The sequence below is a fragment of the Phyllostomus hastatus genome, unplaced genomic scaffold (assembly GCF_019186645.2).
Source record: "Phyllostomus hastatus isolate PE091 unplaced genomic scaffold, TTU_PhHast_1.1 phas_contig_495, whole genome shotgun sequence".
NCBI lineage: Eukaryota > Metazoa > Chordata > Mammalia > Chiroptera > Phyllostomidae > Phyllostomus > Phyllostomus hastatus.
In genome coordinates, this window is record NW_025333895.1 from 475,034 (window position 1) to 495,125 (window position 20,092).

The 20,092-nt window shown below is 35.6% G+C and overlaps 1 protein-coding gene across 3 annotated transcripts in view; it reads left to right on the forward strand.

Annotated features, from left to right (window-relative positions):
* Window positions 1-20,092, forward strand: part of RABGAP1 (RAB GTPase activating protein 1) — a 141,170-nt gene that overhangs the window by 35,509 nt on the left and 85,569 nt on the right. For all 3 annotated transcript variants that reach the window (XM_045846251.1, XM_045846253.1, XM_045846252.1), the window contains 6 exons: window positions 1,038-1,212; window positions 2,151-2,308; window positions 5,948-6,058; window positions 6,471-6,537; window positions 7,361-7,463; window positions 8,560-8,729. In XM_045846251.1, coding sequence (XP_045702207.1) covers window positions 1,038-1,212; window positions 2,151-2,308; window positions 5,948-6,058; window positions 6,471-6,537; window positions 7,361-7,463; window positions 8,560-8,729 — 784 coding nt within the window. The remainder of the gene's footprint in view (window positions 1-1,037; window positions 1,213-2,150; window positions 2,309-5,947; window positions 6,059-6,470; window positions 6,538-7,360; window positions 7,464-8,559; window positions 8,730-20,092) is intronic.

Consider the following 20,092-nt stretch of genomic DNA (forward strand, 5'->3'; position numbering starts at 1 on the left):
TCTCAACTGAAGTTATGCTTTGTTCTAGTGTATTTTAATTCTATGAAATGAGAAAATCAGTTTCTCTTGCCCCATGCTCTCAGAGTTTTTATCAAAGTGCCTTTGAACCTGAATTAGATCCTGTTCTAGGTATTTCCATTATGCACAGGAGCTCCCGGGCCTTCCCCATCAATGCCGGTGCCTAGTGTTGAAATTGCCTCGTTTCTTTTTAGTCCTTTTATATTTGTGTCCTCAGTGCTTAGAACAGAGCCTGGAATGTTGTCGATATCACATACATTTGTTGAATGAATGTCATCCCTTTGGTTTTTCAATAAATGGCATTTTAAAAATTAATGATTTTTTTTCAGTGTTAACATTCTATACAATCTCTCTCCCTTTATTACATGAATCAAAAGAACATGTTTTATACTGACAAACACAACAGCTTTTAATTTTTTTAAGTAATAAAGGAGATTAGGTCATTTTTAGGAGATGAGAAGCACAGCTTTAATCATTTATTTTGGTAGTCTAATTTACCCATTATTCTAGTCTTTATTTAGTTACAGAGTATATAAGAAATATGTGCTTACTGATATTATTTATGCCTTTCTGATTGCCTCCCTAAAACATGGGGATTATGTAGTTTTTAATACCTTGGAATTATGTAATCAGTAACTTTAGGAATCCTCATATGAGTCAGTTATCAAGATTTAAGAGCCCTGCCCAGTGTAGCTCAGTGGATCGAGTACCAGCCTACGAACCAAAATGTTGCCAGTTCGATTCCCAGTCAGGGCACATGCCTGGGTTGCAGGACAGGGCCCCAGTAGCAGACTCGCAAGAGGCAACCACACATTGATGTTTCTCTTCCTCTCTCCCTCCCTTCTCCTCTCTCTAAAAATAAATAAATAAAATATTTTTTAAAAAGACAAGATTAATATGGTTAGCATTCCACAAAAGGTTTATATGAACTTCTTGCTAGAAAGATGAGTCTCGAATCATACAGTGAAAATAGTCCATAATCCCTCTAATCTCTTTTTATATTTTTTCTTTCTGGACAGACTCTTGGATCCTCAGACAAACTTTGAAATAGCAAACTACCCTATCTACAAAATCCTCTTCTGTGTCAGAGGGCATGATGGAACTCCTGAGAGTGACTGTTTTGCTTTCACTGAAAGTCATTTCAATGCCGAGCTCTTCAGGATACATGTCTTCCGGTGTGAAATACAAGAAGCTGTAAGTCCTTGAGAGCATACTGTCTGCTGATGAAATTTCACCTGTGTTGAAATTATTGCAGTATTTATTATGGTCACTTAAAGCAAAGTGAAATTCTCTGCAAGTGTTCTGTTTATTGCAGCCTGATGGAGTGAAATATGAATGAACTAAAAGTTTGGTTAACCAAAACCTTGTTGCTAAGAGTGTCAGTGGAAACCAGTTGGCTGCTTCTTGACTGGGTCAGATAGGCATCTTGGTTTCAGCAGGGACACATTTGCAAAGTGTTCTTTTATAGCTAAACTTTTGGAATTATTTTTATTTTAATAAATGTATTCAGATAGTTCTTAACAATTTAGGAAATAATTTTTCAGTTGGATTTTTAGTGTTTAAACCATTTTCTTTTTAAAAACTCCTTCATTGGCCATTTAGTGTTGCTTGATTTTAGGCATAACAAATCAGATAATTAACCAAAAGAAATCAATACAAAATCTAAATAACAAAAATGTCAAGCTCATAGAAACAGTAGAAGAATGGTTGCTGGGGGCTGGGAAAACGGAGAGGTCAGCAGATGAGTACACACTTTCATCTATAAGATGACTCATGTGGGTGACACTGTATTGTACAATTAAAATTTGTTTTAGGAGTGTTAAGAGAATAGAGCTTAAATGTTCTCACCAGGGGAAAACAAGATAATGTGAGGTGATGGATATGTTAACTCATTGATGGGGGGAATCCTTTAACAATGTGTACATTTATCAAATTACCACAACATACATACACTTTAAATATCTTACAATTTTATGTCAACTGTATCTCAAAGCTGAAATAAAATAATTAAAAAAGAAATCAATAGGAAAAAAGGAATTACTCCTTCCCAACAAAGTAGGTAACCATCAGCCTTAATAAAAGTATTTTATTTCCTGCGGTAACAGCCCGTTTCCTAAACCGTCTGGTTGCAGGTAAGCCGGATCCTGTATAGTTTTGCCACTGCCTTCCGCCGTTCTGCCAAGCAGACCCCACTTTCAGCCACTGCTGCACCCCAGACTCCTGACAGTGACATCTTTACCTTCTCTGTGTCTTTAGAAATAAAAGAAGATGATGGTAAAGGTTATTTTAGGTAGGGCATCTTATCTTTCTTACTTATTTATTTTTTGAGGTTCTATTACCATGCTGTATTATCTGCGGTTCAAGGGAAATGCCAGATCAGATTATGTAACTTGCATGCTATAAAATGATTGCTCTAATTGGTGGAATTTTTTTTTAATGTAAGCGATAACATTTCAAGAATTAAAATTTTATGTGGGAAAATGTCACATTATTATATTCTTTTAGTCAGACTCAAAGTAATTCACTGGCAACTGATAGGAAATGATGACGAGTTGAGTCACCTGGATTTGTAGTTGTGTTTGTTTTGCTGGGGGGCGGGGTGTTTTGTTTCTGTTTGGTTTATTTATTTACTTATTTAATCTAAAATCTTAAGGCTATTGAAATCAAGTTTTACCGTTAAAATTTATCCGAACATATTAGAAGGAGAGAAATTTAGTCTGTCTGAAGTCTGATCTTGCATATAAGGTCGGAAATAAATGGTTTGTGTTTTTCAAGTAAAATGATACTTTCTTGTAGGAAAAAGAACTCTGGACTAGAAATAAAAACTTAGGTTTAGTTTAATTATTGCTACTGTTAACAGTTAACCTTTTCCGAGTTTCTTCATGTTTCTTGGTCGTAGTTTCCTTATTTATCAAACAAGGTAGGTGGACTGAGCTCTTTTCTAACTCTGAAATACTGTGATGATTGGATTTTTTTCCTCTGTAGCCTGTCTTACAGAATTGGTGCTTCTTGGGATTATAATAGATAGTTGTATATAGAAGTCTCTTTCTATACCACTGTTTCATAAAACAGATAATGTGAAATTACATCAAAATATTTCTAATATTTGCTTTTACATCAAAAGGCACAATGGCTCTAACTTGTTTGGAAACTGGTAACTCTTACTAGTCTCCCTTCAAAGATTTTGGAATTGTCATGCCATCTTGTGGCCAGTTTAGTGTACAATGCAGCTTCAACGTTGATTCGTGCACTGAAGTGTGTGTGAAGGCATGGTGCTCTGTGCTTTCTTTCTAGCCTTGTGTCTGTTGTTGGGGGGACACTGTGGCTTAGTGTTGCCCCCAGTATGCATTCCTGCCCTGTAAACTTTGTAATATATTTTTTCCTTTTTAAGAAACAAAACAGTTTTCTTATTCCTTTTTCCTTTATTGAAGATAATTTATGTAGATTCTACTGTGATTTCCATTTACAACAGGAAAGATTTTTAAGATATCTCAGAAGAGATGCACTAGAATAACTCCCTTCTGCAATGAGGCATAATCAAGGCAGAATGATGACAATTACAAACACCCCTATTATATTCACCCTTGTGCCAAGAAGATGCTATACAGAAAATCCCTGTGTGGTCAGATTTGCTTTCATGTTTGTTAGGCCTTTGCTTTCTTTTTTCCCCCATGGTTTTACCAGATTTGTAGGTTATAGCAGAAAATAGTGTTGTGTAGCATAATTGTGATGAAATCATTGAAAAGCATTCTTTTCTCTATCAAATTTGAACTTGTCAAATGCAGTTCCTTTTATCCAGTGATTCTACCATGTGCTTTTACCATAACATGACTTTAGGCGGAGTGTTGTGGCAAGGATTCATGCTCTTTTTTCCATGCCTGAAAAAGTGTAATTCTTACATGTTTAAAATCAGACATCTGCCTTTCACTTTAGCCCTTACAAGGTGGAATGTTTTCATTTATACCATTCAGAGAACTTCTTTGTTTTATTTAATCTAACGTTCCATAGGCTGGGTTATTTAATATTGTCCTTGTTTAATGTATAAAGAAACCCAGAGAAGTTAAGCCTGGGCCTCAGTTTCTTAATTTTTTTTTAAAGATTTTATTTTAGAGAGATGGGGAAGGGAGGGAGAAAGAGAGGGAGTGAAACATCAATGTATGGTTGCCTCTAGCACACCTCATACTGGGGATATGGCCTGCATCCCACGCATGTGCCCTGACTGGGAATCAAACAGGTGATGCTTTGGTTCACAGGCCTGCGCTCAATCCACTGAGCTACACCAGCCAGGGCCTCAGTTTCTTAATTTATACAATAGAAATTAAATGTGGAATTACCTGATTGAATCCATTCAATGGTACAATGACAAGACCAAGAATGGAATTTAGATCCCCTGAGATCAGTGAGTAAACTTCCCCTGCTTACACACTCTACATTCTGCTTCCTGTTAATGTGGTTTTTCCCTTCCCCTTCAGACTCAGAACACCAAAGACAACTTTATTTCCATTGTTGATATTTTAAATGCAGCTGGGGTTATAGTTGACCCTTGAACTACATGGGTTTGAACAGTGCAGATATTTTTAAATAAATGTAACAGTCAGCCCACAATTTATCACCAAGTTTTGCATCCACGGGTGCAACGACTGTGGATGAAAAACAGTATTTTCAGTCCATATTTGGGAATCTACATATGCAGAGGGTCAGCTTAAGTTAATATGGATTTTCCACTGGGGGGTAGTTGTTTGGTGCCCCTAACCCCCATGTTGGTCAGGAGTCAGCTGAATATTTATGTTTCAGCATCCACTGAACATAGAGAAGTAGTGTATTGATTACTAGTTGAAAAATTGAGACCTATGTATATTGTTATAGGTGAGAATTCTGTCAGCCACCAATAATTAGATTGGTGTGCAAAAGTTTTTCTTTGTACATGTTTGTCATTTCTAGACTCCTTTACCAAGACTCTTTGATTTTTTAAAATCTCAGTGTTTTTAAAATGTTCTTAAATTGGTTGCTATATAAGTGTAGAGGAGCTTCAAACTAATGTCTTCAGAGCCACTGTTTAGTTTGGGTAGGTACTCAGAGCGCTCATGTAGCCTTTTATAGTATCGTCTAATGGTTCTGTTGCCATAATTTTTGACGTTGCATAGTAATAAGACACAATTTAGATTTACTGCATACTGGCTGATTGCCATAGGAAGATGTTTACCTCTGAGAACAACGGAGCTAAAAAAAGTGTTATGTGGGAAATTAGGGGATTATTTTGGTAAAATGTCATTTTAAGAATATTTTCGGCTTTCTTCTTAAACTGATTTAAACTGTATCATTAATATTAACTTTATAATTACAGGAATGCCTCAGAGATATGTAGTTTCCATTGTAGAACATTGCAGAAAAGTGAATTTTGCAATAAAAGCCACAAAATTTTTTTGGTTCACCAGTGCATATAAAAGTTATGTTTACACTATACTGTAGTCAATGTATACAATACCATTATGTCTAAAAAAATTCATACCTTAATTTAAAAATGCTTTATTGCATAAAATGCCATCCATCATCTGAGCTGTGCCATTATCCTTTTGCTGGTGGAGGTCCTTGTCCTGATACTGGCGGCTGCTGACTGATCAGGGTGGGGTGCTGAAGGTTGAGGTGGCTGTGGCAGTTTCTTAAAATGAGACAACAGTGAAGTCTGCTGCATCAGTTGACTCCTCTTATCACAAATAATTTCTCTATAGCATGATATTTTCACATCAAGAGGCAGGTGGTAATTTAAAAAAATGTTTTTTTAAACTTCTGTTAAAATCTGAAAACCAGACACAGAAAAGAATCAAATCAAGTGATTTCTGTGCCTGATTTTCATCACATAACAAAAACTGTTCTAATACATGTCACGAGACAATACTTTGCAAAATTAATGAAACCTGTTGTTCTACAGTGCAGTTCCTAAAGATAAGGACCGACAATGCTTTAAACTACGCCAAGGGATTGATAAGAAGATTGTCATCTATGTGCAACAAACAACTAATAAAGAACTTGCCATTGAAAGGTAAACATTTTTTGTAAGTTTAGCTTAAATGTAAATTTTAGTTTTTATCAATCTAATGGTGTAATACACTATATTAAAAATTTTATTTACAAATATTTTGTTCCCTTGGGAATTCTTTTGGCTATTAAGTGGCTACTTCATTCACTTTGCATTAACTCCCATAAATCTCCCACAAATATGCTGACTTTATGTAATAATAAAAGGCAGACATAGAATTTGTTATCTCTATGTCTGCCTTTTATTATATGTTAATATCTAATTTAAAAAGTAGGGATTATTTTGGCAATACTAATTGATCATTTTAATTTGTCCTTTGTCCCAAAATTCTTCAATAAGAATTTTTTTAAGTGACCTAATGTAAACATCTTTCTTGTGTTCTTTTTCCAAATTTATGTCAGTTCTTTTCTTGCAGGTGCTTTGGTCTCCTCCTGAGCCCTGGGAGAGGCGTCCGCAACAGCGACATGCACCTATTAGACTTGGTAGGAATTCTTGTTTCCTTTTTTTTAAGCTATACACTGTTTCCTCAATAGAGGTTGTTTCACTTTATCTCATCTGAATCTAAAATCAAAGCACATTATGAAGGTGTTTTTGTAAGCTATAAAGCAATAAGTAAAAATAAGGGGATTTATTTCTGATTTGGTGTTTGCTACCTTTTTGACTATGTGCCATATTTTTCCACTGTCAGATGCACCTAGGTTTTAGAGGAGGAAAATAAAAAAAATTTTGAAGCAAAAAATGTGGTAAAATATTTAATAACATAAATAACATAATATTTCACCGATGTAAATGTAAACAGAACTCAACAGCAGCATTAACAACCATTATTCCTCCCAAATTTGGGGGGGGAAATTTGTGTCTTATAGTCCAAAAAATATGGTAATAGTGAATAATTGTTTGTCATATAGGGTTGGTGAGGGGAGAAAGGAGAAAAGTGAATCATGAGCTCTTTATGAAAGTAGATCGTATTATTTCTATTATATGGAAATACTTTTAAAACTAAAACTTATGTAGTAATTATTCACAGAAAAATTCAGCACGGGTTTAGGTAGTAAATTTCTCTAATGCTTAAAACAGGTTGGTATGATTTACAAGCATTTACTTTATGTATAAATTTTCAGGAACAATTACATAAATAATTGGCACATCTTTAATTATAATTCAGTTATACTCCTACCATTAAAAAAATCTGGTTCTCTTTCATATTTTTATATTTTGCAACTCCTAATTTTGAAGACAGTGGAGTAGGGCAAGCTGTAGTCCCCTTACTTTTGGCATTAATGTTTGTTTTCTTATTTTCTTTAGGAATCTATGGGCAAAAGTTCAGATGGAAAGTCTTATGTTATCACTGGGAGCTGGAATCCAAAATCCCCGCATTTTCAAGTTGTAAATGAAGAAACTCCTAAAGGTAATTCAGGTTGCTGACATCATAACAGAAATTTGAGCCCCAAGAAGATACCCAAACCTTAGGACCACTTATTTGACAAGTATCCAGTGCTTACCTAATTCTAGTGAAACCAAAGAATTTTAATAGTTCTTTGAGTTTCTTATTAAATTTGACCTGTAAACGAAGTATCATTTTTCTCCACTTTTTTTTCCCTTCCTTGCTTCCTATTCTATTTATGTATTCATTTATTTACAGACTTCTAAATTTTATTTACTTTTGTGGAAATGTAATATATGCACATGGTTAAAAATTCAGAGGATATATAGAGAAAAGTGAAAATCTACTACAGTCCCCGGACCCCACTCCACAGGAGATCACTGTGACCAGTTTCTTGTGCAGCTTTTTAAATGTTCTGTGCCAGGGGTGTCAGACTCATTTTCACCAGGGGCCACGTCAGCCTCGAGGTTGCCTTTAAAGGGCCAAATGTAATTTTAGGACTGTGTAAATGTAACTACTCCTTAACTGTTAAGGAGCTGAAATTACATTCGGCCCTTTAAAGGCAACTGTGAGGCTGATGTGGCCCTCGGTGAGAGTGAGCTTGACATCTCTGTTCTGTGCATAAATAACCTTTTTCAAGATAGTTCATGTTCTCCCCAAATGCCATTTAATGGCTGTATAATATCGTATTCTGAAAAAGTAACATTATTTGCCTAACTAGTGCCTTCTATTGAGCATATAGTTTTTCCCCTTCATTTTTTTTTGTTATTCCTAGCATTATAGATAAACGGATAAAGGATATAAATAGTGACCATTGTTCACCAAGATTTTAAAAGTTGAGAACCCCCACTGTTGGTGAGAGTGGCTTAAAAAAGCCATATATCACTATTGTAAAAGTTTGACAGTGCATTTCATACTAATCCCACTTCAAACAATCTATCCAAGAAAGGAATTCTCCATGTGGAAAATAACTTTTCAAAACAGCGATTTACCTGATTATTTTAGATTCTTAATGGATTACCTTAAGATATCTTAAAAGTTTATCATAAGAGTAATTACTTTTACATGGATCGTATGAATGAATATATTTCCATTTTTTTACTTGCTTCTCTCTCTCTAGATAAAGTGCTGTTTATGACCACAGCTGTTGATTTGGTGATAACAGAAGTACAGGAGCCTGTTCGATTTCTCCTGGAGACAAAAGTCCGCGTTTGCTCACCTAATGAAAGGTTATTCTGGCCCTTCAGCAAACGTAGTACTACTGAAAACTTCTTTTTGAAACTAAAACAGGTACCATACTCTTCTGTAAATGGAGCAGGGAAGGGGATAAGAAAGGAGCAACCACTTCTGAGTCTGATTTGTCACTAAACTAAGCTATCAGTTAGATCATGTGTATTTTAAATACATTTAGAGGAAAAATTGTCCATTACTTTTTCCCATTTATCAGTTTTGTTGCTCTTCACTTATTCCTCAAGAGCCAGGATTCCATCTGATCTTACTTGCCTTCTACCTGTAGAAATTCTTTTACCTTTTCTTCTAGAGCAGATCTGCTAAAGACAAACTCTTAGACCTGTGCGCCTGAAAATGTCTTCATTTCTCTTTCCAGTCAGATATTTTCACTGGATATAGAATGCAAGATTGAGGGTTTTTTCCCCAGTGCTTTAAAAGTGCCACCCCACAGTCTCTGTTCCCATTGTTTTTGATGAGAAGTCAGAATGCACTTACATTGCTGTTCCTGTGTTTGGCTGCTTTGAAGATTATTTTTTATCTTCGGTTTCCAGATATTTAACTACAATGTGACTAGGTGTGGTTTTCTTCTTGTTTGTCTTGCTTGGGATTTGCTGGGCTTCCTGAAATTTTAAATTTATGTTTTGGGTCTCTCTCTCTTTTTTTTATTTTTGTGACAGTTTTGGGGAAAATCTGGCCCATTATTGCTTTCAACCTTTTCCCTGCACCATCTCTTTTCTCTCCTCATGGGATTTCAGTTACACATATTTTAGACATTTTGGTATTACTCTATAGATCCCTAAGGCTATATTTTTTTCAAAGCATGTGTTTTTTTCTCAAGATAGGGTACCTGTCTTAAAGTTCACTTGTCTCTCTTGTGATCATCAATCTGCTCTTCAACTCATTCAGTGAATGTTTATTTCAGATTTTATGTTTTTTATTTTTGAAATTAACTTTTTTTTTTTTACAGATTTTGTTATAATGTTTCTTCTTTGTTCTTTTATTTTCAACAAATTTTATTTTATATCCTTGGGTATAGTTATAATATATGTAACTATTTTTAAAATCCTTGACTGCTAATTCTGAATTACAGTGAGTCACATTTTCTTGTTTCTTTGTCTCGTAATTTGAGATTATGTATTAGACATTTTTTAAGATAGATTATACAGATTCTCTTATAGTCTTCTGAATATTGATTTTTTTATTCTGTCACTTTAGTCAAAGTCAAACTCCATAATCTTCTCATGGTGGGTGGCAGATAAATCTGTTTCCTTCATTTAGTTTTTCTCATCCAAGTTGCCTGAGGTTTGTTTTTTCTTTCTGTTGTTGTTTTTTGTTTTGCTTTTTTGCTTTCCTTTGTGTCAGAATACTTTGAAAGAAATCCAAGTTTACAGTGACCTAAATTGCTAAACCCAGTACTCGTTCTGGGTCTTTATCTTACTTGACCTGTCAGTTACATTTGATATCAGTGATCACTCCCTACTTAAATACCCTTCTTTTACTTAGCTTTCAGGACATCTCAGATTTACTATATCCAGAAAGGTTCCATTATCTCATCTCCCACCTTTAAAATACTCTATCTCTGTGTCTTTACTGTCTCAGTTCATGGGCATAGTTTCCTAATAGTTGCTTAGGCCAAGATTTTGCCTTTTTTTTTTTCCATACCCCATACCCATTGTCAGGAAGTTGTTTACTTTCAAAACATTTCTAGAATCTGACCACTTTTACCACCATAGATTATGTTCCTCAACTGAATCAGAGTTTTTCCCTTGATTAACTGCAGTAGCCTTTTCACTCATTTCCCTGCTTTTATTTTGTCCTTTCTTGATATATTTTCAGCATAGTACCCTATGGTCAGATGACATCATTTTTCTGCTTAAAACCTTGTAACCCTATTTTACTTCTTAAAAGCCAGAGTCCTTACAGTGGCTTATAAAACTCTACCTGATCTGCTGCCTGTTTCATCTTAAATTAATTACTCTCCCACTACTCTTCTTCTTCTTCTTCTTCTACTCTGACTATGTTAGGGCCTTTGCTGTTAACTTTTTCTTCTGCCTAAAATACTCTTTCCCTGGATCCCTCTTGCTATTCTTCACCTCCTTCAAACCCTGATCTTCTTCAAGTCTTTGCTCAGGTTTATTTTATTAGCAATTCATAACTACCCCATTTAACAGTGTAATTTGCCTGCCCTTTCTCTGGTACTGCCAATACGCCCTCCAGCTGAACATTTTTAATTTTTATACAAGGCTTTTACCTTTCTGTATACTACATAATATACATGTTTTTATTTTGTTAATCTGTGTCCCATATCAGAAAACTACTAAGGCAGTCTTCTTAGTCTGTCTTGTTCAGTGATTTACCTCAAGCATGTAGAAACATAGCTCTCAATAAATATTTGTTGAATTGATTTTATTTACATAAAACTTATAGAATTAGTGTTATAGGTCATATATATTTTTTATATGTATATATACTTTTATATGTAGTATATATATATAGAAAAGCATACTAAGTATACTTTAAGCAATAACTATTTTGGTTTCAGTGTATTTATGTTAATCCTTTTGGTTATAGTTTGAAAAGGTAGCAGGTATAACAGGAATAGAAATTTTTTTTCAGTGTCATCTTGAGAGACAGAAGGTCACCTGAATTCCAATACCGTTCTTCCACCTGTTTACTGTGGAAGGAGCAGAGAATGAGCCCAGGGTTATCATCTAGAACACAGGCCCTCCACCTCGTTTTATCTGGCCCTGCATTGTTTCTACCCGGTGGCAACACCAAGCTCCTTGCCCCTAGTTAAGGAGCAGTAACATTTACACAGTCCTAAAATTACATTTGACCCTTTGAAGGCAACCGTGAAGCTGATGTGGCCCCCGGTGACAATGAGTTTAACACACCTGATCTAGAACCTGGCTCTGGAGTCAGAGTCTAGATCTTACCATTGACTAGCTTTATGGTGTTCAGCAAGTTCCTTCAACCCTCTGAACCTTAGTTTACTCAGCTATAAAATGGCAGTGATAGAATCTTCCTCATGGCTTTATTGTGACATTGAGAAACTATACAACTGGGACTGTATGTTCTTCATACATTTTAGCTATTATTATTGAGAGGGACTGTGGAACCTCAGTGGGATGAAGGAAGAATGGAAAACACTAAGTCATGGAATAAGAATAGCATTGATTATTTAGAGATCTACCCCAGGGGAAGAGTGCTTCAGGAAAAAAAATCAATTCATAAGAATCACTTAAAAGTTTGGGGCATGGTCCTGGCTGGGTGACTTAGTTGGTTGGAGCATCTTCACATACACTAAAAGGTCACACATTCAATCTCTGATCAGGGCACATACCTAGGTTGCAGGTTCAATCCTTGGTCAGGGCGTGTGCGGATGGCAACTGATGGATGTTTCTCACATTGATGCCACTGTCCTTTCTCTCTCCCCTTTACTCTTCCTCTCTCTTTCAAATCAATGAACATATCCTCAGGTGAGGATTAAAAAAGAAAGTTTAGGAAATGAATGAGAATAATTCTTAACACTTTCTAGAATAAGAGATGATGAAGAGAAATTAATTATGTGATATTTTTAACATGAATTTGTATAAAAGAGATACCTTTAATTACAAAGAATATAAAGAGTTCTGTCTCTTTAATCTTACCTTAGCGAACATAAATAAGATTCCTCTGACCTTGCTTTTCCCTTCGGGTCTTATGTTACACAGCCTTGGATTCAAAAGACTCCATGGGTTTACAGGAATATTACTTCTGTGGTGCAGTCTAGAGTAATATATCTAATTAGTCTAGCAAATGACTTGACACGGTAAACTAGCCCAAAAGATAGGTATACCTGAGACTAGCCTGCTGCGCTACTCTCCAGGCTCAGCGAAGGTTGCAAGCTAAACATAGGCAGAGTTGTAAGTATTTTCTTTGCAAAAAACCTAGAAGTTTATATGTGGAACTGGGAGGAGGGCTGGGAATTCCTGAGAATAATCTTTACTTTTTCTCCTTATTTAGATAAGTTCTGTTGGGGTTGGGGGTGCTTATGTGAAGACGTAAAGAAGTGGGAAAGGGGAGAGAGAGTGAGAAGCATTTGAACAACTTTTGCTGTCTTAGAGCAGATAGAGCTAAGTTTATTTCCTCTTTTACATTCAGGCATTAAAAAGTAATAGCAATAGTATAGAGGATCTTCAGAAAATTAAAAATGGAACTCCCTTATGACCCAGTGGTTCCACTTCTGAGTATGTATCTGAATTAACCCAAAACACTAATTCAAAAGAATATAAGCACTCCTGTGTTTATTGCGGTGGTATTTACAATAGCCAAGATACGGAAGCAGCCCAAGTGCCTGTCACTAGATGGGTGGCTAAAAAACCTGTGACACAGTGAAATACTGTGGGGCGTTAAAAAAAGAAAATCTTACATTTTGCCACAGAACAAATGGACCTGGAAATTATTATACTAAATAAAATAAGCCAGTCAGAGAAAGACAGCTATAGTGATTTCACTTATATGTGGAATCTAAAAAACAAATTAAATGCACAAACAAAATTGAAACAGACCCTTAGACAAAAACAAAGTGATTGCCAGAGGGGACGATGTTTGGGGGACTGGGAGAAAGAGATGAAGAAATTAAGAAGTACACCTGGGTAGTTACACAATAGGCACGAGGATGTAAAGTATGACAAATGGAATATAGTCAGTAGTATTGTGATAACTATGGACGGTGCCAGGTGGGTAGTAAAAATATCAGGGGAACACTTTGTAAAGTATATGACTGTCTAACCACTATGATGTACATACAGAATTATACAAAATAATATTGAATGTAAACTACAACTGAAAAAATTAGAAGTTCTTTTAAAAAAAGAAAAAAAGTAATAGCAGCTACCATTAATTGAGGCCCTATTATGGCCATCACTCCACTATCCACTTTCATTTTTTTCTGTCTTACATAATTTTCTTAGTGATCCAGTGAAGGTAGTTCTCATTTTATAGATCCAGAGATGTAAAATAATAGATTTTATGGGATGTTGTGTGAAAAAGATACATAGCTAAGCTTTCTAAGAGTCTCAGTCAGGGTTCTTTCTATGGAAACATGTTCCTTTTGTCTCTCTGTAAGATATTTTTAGTATTTACTTAAATTAATCGTAATTTAAATTTTTAACCACTTTGCAGTTCTCATTAGAAAGAACAACAGACCAAATTTTTAAAAAATTATGTAGTTTCTATTATTGCTGTATGGAAAAATAACCATAGAAATGTTTTTAAAAATATACATTTACAAATTGGATCTTTTTTCTTTTACTAAATTTATCTGGTGACTCAGTAACTCTTTTTTTAGCCTGGAAGCCTTCCCAATTGTGGGAATTGTTCTGTTAAGATGGTATCATATTAGAGAAGAAACTTAAAAATTAGTAAGGAAAGGAAGATTGCTTTCTTAGATTTAAGTTCTCAGATATCATTTACTAAAAGAGGAAGAAAATGTTCCTAAAGACTAGATTTTCCAACAGTAACATAAGGTGAATAAGAGACTGACTAAGCATTCTTAAAACTATAGAATTTATGGGACTTTCATTGCCAGAGAGACATTAAGCTGATACCTGAAAGACTAAATGATGTGGCAAGTGTCTTACAGGGCAGCAGTTAGTGTAATTATACTGGCACCCTGAGCCTCTTCTCTGTGTTTGCTCTGTGGGGGTGTGTACAGACACATGCACACGGGGACACTAGACCACTGTACCCCTCAACGTAAACCATAAGAAAATGCTGGCTCTCCTAGAGTTCTTCAGCTGCTCAGTCAGAGGCACGTAGTATCAGCTGTTCCACTGTTCCCCAGAAGTGTGATCACTTGATTAAGGTGGTGACCACCGATTTTTCCTTCGTGCAAGTAGAGTTTTCTCTTTGCATTTACCAAGCAGTCTTTGGGGTGGGACTTGGGCAGCTTCCGCATGTCCTATTTCTCAACAGCTTTCTGACTTACGGTTTCACCCTACGTGGGTGATCCTGGCCTCAATCAGTTGATTCATTCACATATTTTCATTAGTAATTGAACATTACGGGATTTTCTTGTTTTCTTTTACATGAGTGCCAGCCTGTGAACCAAAGGGTCACCATTTCGATTCCTGGTCAGGGCACATGCCTGGGTTGCGGGCCAGGTCAGGTCCCCAGTGGGTAGCTCATGAGAAACAACAACACACTGATGTTTCTCTCCCTCTCTTTCTCCTTACCATTCCTATCTCTAAAATAAATAAGTAAAACCTTTTAAAAATAAAAAAAGTAAAATTAGTACTGCCTTCAGAAGTTAATAGGAGTCTTTTCTTTTTCATTATAGTTATGTTACCTTTTGACATATAATTAGGTTCATTTATCTCCATACTTTCAATTTATGGTGCAAAAGTCCAAATTATACCTAAAAATATATACAATGAATCTTGATTTTATTTATGTCTCCTTCCTCCCATCCCCATAGGTAACCATGATTATTAGTTTCTGGATTATCTTTCCAATGTTTCTTTTTGTGAAAATAATAAAATACTGATATACAGGGTGGGCAGAAGTAGGTTTATAGTTGTGAGGATGCAAAAAGAGTTTATTCTTGGATTATTATTGTCTTATTTTCCATAAATACAATTGTAGGGTAATTGTATTTTCCATACAAAGTAGGGTAAATCTACTTTTACCCCACCCTGTATTTTAACCCCCCTTTTAAACAAAAACTAGCATATATATACTGTCTTGCGCCTTGCTTTTTTAACTTCATATGTCCTGAAGGTCATTCTCCATCAGTTCAGAGAGAGCTTTCTCATTCTTGTTTAATGGCTGCATAGTACTGTGTAGTTTGGATGAATCATGATCTTTTCAACTAGTCCTCTATTGATGCGTATTTGGGTTTTTTCCTCAATCATTTGCTATCCAAATACTGTCACAGTATTGAACCTTGTACATGTGTTGTTTTGATTTTATGAAAGAGCATTTGAGAGTAGATTCCTGTTAAAGTAGATTTTTGTTGGCATGTGAGGTAATTTTGCTTATGTAATTTTGTTTTATTTGCCAAATTCCTAGGTATGAGAGTATCTATTTCTCCATAGGCTTTTAAGATTGTGTTATTAAACTTAAGCGTATAATGGTAGTTTTAATTGATCCTTTGATGATTGAAAACAAGCAGTTTTGTCATGTTTAAGGGTGACCTTTTTTAATGAATTGTTTCTTCATATTTTTTGATGTTAGATTTTTACCTTTTGTTCTTATTTTTAGAAGCCTTTTATATATTTAAGAGGTCAACACTTTGAGATACAATTTGCAATTATTTCTCCTGGTTTGTCATCTGTCTTTTGACTTAAATTATGATGGTCTTTCAGACTTTTTTGACACAGGTTTTATTTATTTATTTATCTATCTATCTATCTATCTATTTATTTATTTATTTATTTTACTTGAATTTATCAAGTTTTTCCTTTAAAGTTTCTGGGTTTTGGGTCATAATTAGAAATGCTAACCCTGCTCCCAAGTAATAAAGGAATTTACACATTTTTAAAATTACTGGGTTTCATTTTACTACCTTTAGACCTTTGATTAATGAATTATATATGAGTATTTTATTCTCATATATAGTGTAAAGTACAGGTGTTAGTCTTTCTTTTTTCAAATGGCCATCTACCTGTCTCAATGCCATTCATTCGAAAGTCTAATTTTCTCCCATTGACTTGAGATGCCACCTTTGTCGTATATCACATTTTCATACATAGTTGGCCCTCTTTCTCCTTTTTATATTTTTTCATTAGTTTTTCTGTTATTCATGTACCAGTGCTACACTGTTTATGTACCTTACATAATAGGTTTTAACATTTGGCAGGTTGCCTTCCCTCCCCAGTTGTTCTTTTTGTGGGCTTTGCCGGATAGGCTTAATTGTTTATTTTTACATAAATTTCAGTTTCCACCTTGTAACTCTGGAAAAAATTATTGGTATTTTTATTGGGGAGAATTGACATCTTTATGATGTCAGTCATTTTATACAAGAACTTGTGACATCTTTTCATTTCTTTAAGTCTACCTTTTTTGCCTTTTTAGGGTACTTTAAAAATTTTATTTCAGAAAATTAAAACACAAAAATGAAAACAAAAAAATACTATGAACCCCTGTACTATTTATTACCTTTAACAATGAGCAATATTTTTAATAGCTGGATTACTTGACTTACAACTGGGGTTTAGTTCTTGACTCAGTTTATCTGACTTCAAAAGGCAATGTTGCTCTAGTCGCTATGACAGAAGAGTTTCTAGGTAAAAGCATTTCTAATTATGACCCAAAATACAAGAAAATTTTTTAAAGATAAAGAGCTCTAAGTGATCTTTCAGCTGGTTCAGAGTGATTTTTAACAACTAAACTAAATCATTTTCCTGTTGAAGTATAGTATATAAAAGTTAAAAGTCATTCCAAATTTAGAATGAACATGTGTCACAGATTTTATTTTTTTGGTCATTAAGTAATGATGGAACCAGTAAGATGATAAAACTGGTTCTAAGTTTAGAGGAACTTGAGGTTATATAGTTCTTCCTTTAATAAAAAATATTAGAAAAAGGGGAGTAGGTTAGAAAGAAACTGGTTAATATCCTGTAGGTAACCTTTGGGTTATCTTTTCTGTTGGACAGAAATCATTTGCATATCTACTGGACACAAATCTATAGGTTAATATGTAACTTCACAGAATCCAGGTCCTTAATTAGTAGTAAGTAGCTAAGTCAAAATTGGTTTTATCAAGAAAGCTAAATAATCCTTGGGTGGTCATGTTGGAACAAAGTCGGTACACTGTGTAAAAATAGTCTGTGGGTCAAATCTGGCTTGGTGCTTGGTATAAAATTTTTTCGGAACAGAGCCATATTGCTGTCTATGACTGCTTTTGAACCATGGTAGCAGAATTAGTTATGGCAGAGATTACTGGCCCACATAGCCTAACATTTTGGCTATTTGGCCCTTGACAGAAAAGTTTAACACTTTCTGTATTAAACACTGCTTCAGGATGATATGGAAAGGACTTGTTACCAGCATTATCTAGGCCTTCCAGGACTGGGGTGATTTTTCTTAAGAACCCGAAAGGAAAATTGAGATGATAAAGTCTCTGCCTGGTATTTCTGCACCTAATGAACTTCTGATTTTCCTCCCTGTCTCTTTCTGTATTTTTACCTTACATGTGTATGTCTTTGTAGTGTAGCCACATTTCTAGTTGTCTCTGTCTTTTCCTACAGTTATGCTTTTCCCTACTGCCCTGTATATTCACTCTTCCTTCCAGCTCCTTAAACTGGCTATAATATGGAATGTTAATATACATAAATATTGTACTGGTGAAGCTTTATACTTCCTGTTCTTAATTTTTAACTTAGGTCAATTTAAACTGTTATATATATATATATATATATATATATATATATATACATATATATATATATATATCTCAAAATAAAACTAAAATACAAATTTTACTTATCAAAAATTTTGTGGGTTCTGTTCATCTTTTTTCTGCCACTCATCTCTCCTCCCACCCCCCAGTCGTAGCTTTCAGTTGAAGAAAAGTTTCCTATACTGTTTTAAGCTGTGAAGGAGTGGGGGAAAAAACATGGAAATATGACTACTTTCTTAGTCCTAAACTTTGTTTCAGAGTATTTTAAAACATTTTTTTCATGTAGGGGTTTATATGCGAAACCTTGAAGGACACCTTAAAGTAGTTGGGAAGATACAGAATGGTTAACTTTGTAGTTCACACTTACTAAATATTGGTCGGATGTTTGATGATACAGTCTTAAGACAATAAATAAAATTTCAGAACTAGAGTCCTGTTTTCTAAGGGTTTTAAAATACAAACATATATAGTTTTCTATTTAGAAAAGGTTACGTTTAGTGTAGATATTTAAAGTAATAGTTTCTATTCTCACATCCTTTATGAAGTCAGAAGTAGAGCTCAATTAGGACTTCGAGTCAAGATGCTGGCATAGGTAAATATGGCTCGCCTCCTTGCACAACCACATCAAAATTACAACTATACTGTAGAGCAGCCACTATTCAAAACCATCAGAAATCAAACTGAATGGAAGTCCTACAAGTATGGAATTAAAGAAGAATCAAACTATGGAATTACAGAAGAAACCACACTGAGACTCGTAGGAGGGGCGGAGACACGGAACAGGCTTGTCCCATACCCACTCGTGGCAGATAAAAATCAGGAGGGATATCTTAGGAGCAAGGGGTCTCAGTCCCACACTATGTGCCCCAGCCCGGGGTTCCATTGCCACCAAGGTGAGTCCCCATAATTTCTGGCTGTAACAACCAGGGGGAATTGAGGCTGTGGAAGGCAGAAGCTGCTGAGTCTCAGGCAGTTCCTTTTAAAGGCCCATGCACAGATTTACTTGGATTCATTCCCTTTGAGTTCCAGTGTGGGGGCAGCAGATTGAAAAGCATCAGAGACATAGGAGGAGGAACTGAGGGACAGCTTTCTCCCAGACGGAAGTGCTGGCAGAGCCCATTGTTCCTTTTCTGAGCCCTCCACCCCACAGAACCGCAGAGCTGGCAGGCGGGCACCATTATCTGAGACTTTGTCAACCTGGCTCACACTGTTCGCTCTACCCTGGTGGTTCCCTGATGCCCTGCCCCACCCAAGCTGTTCTCAGTGACTTTTCCATACAAATGGCTTGTCTTGTCTCATGCTTCATATTTTCCTAAATTATCTCAAAAAAGCAACATCTGGCTTCAGTGAGCCCCGTCCCTCTCACTAAGTTGCCCCCAGCTAGGCACTAGCAGCAGCTCTGCCTTGGTTCACAGTTTGGCTTCTCTTGGGTACCTCCAAGCCCAGCACAAGGAGCAGCCATCTGAGATCACTTTGTAGCTTATGCTTTGTGACCCTGGACAGAACACAGTCAGTGGCTGACCTTGCATGTGCCAATAGCAGTCAAGGCTCAACTACAACAGGAAGTAACACAGCCAGCATGGTGGGCATACCTTGAGTACCCAACTTGGGTTACAGGGGAGGCTGTGCCACTGGACTCTACAGGACACCTACTATATCAGGCCACTCTGTCAAGCCTGAGAGACATAGCAGCTCTGCCTAATACATAGAAACAAACACAGGGAGGCTGCCAAAATGAGAAGACAAAGAAACATGGCTCAAATGAAAGAACAGAACAAAACTCCAGAAAGAGAGCTAAACAAAATGGAGAAAAGTGATCTATAAGATGCAGAATTCATAATACTCAAGGAACTTAGTGAGGACCTCAACAGCATAAAAAATCTATTCAGAAACAAAGATCACAGTAATAAAAAGAATAATATATAGGATACCAACAGTAGAGTGAATGAAGCCAATAATCTAATCAGTAATGTAGAATATAAGGAAGCAAGAAACAACCAATCAGAACAGCAAAAAGAAAAAAATCCAAACAAAGAGG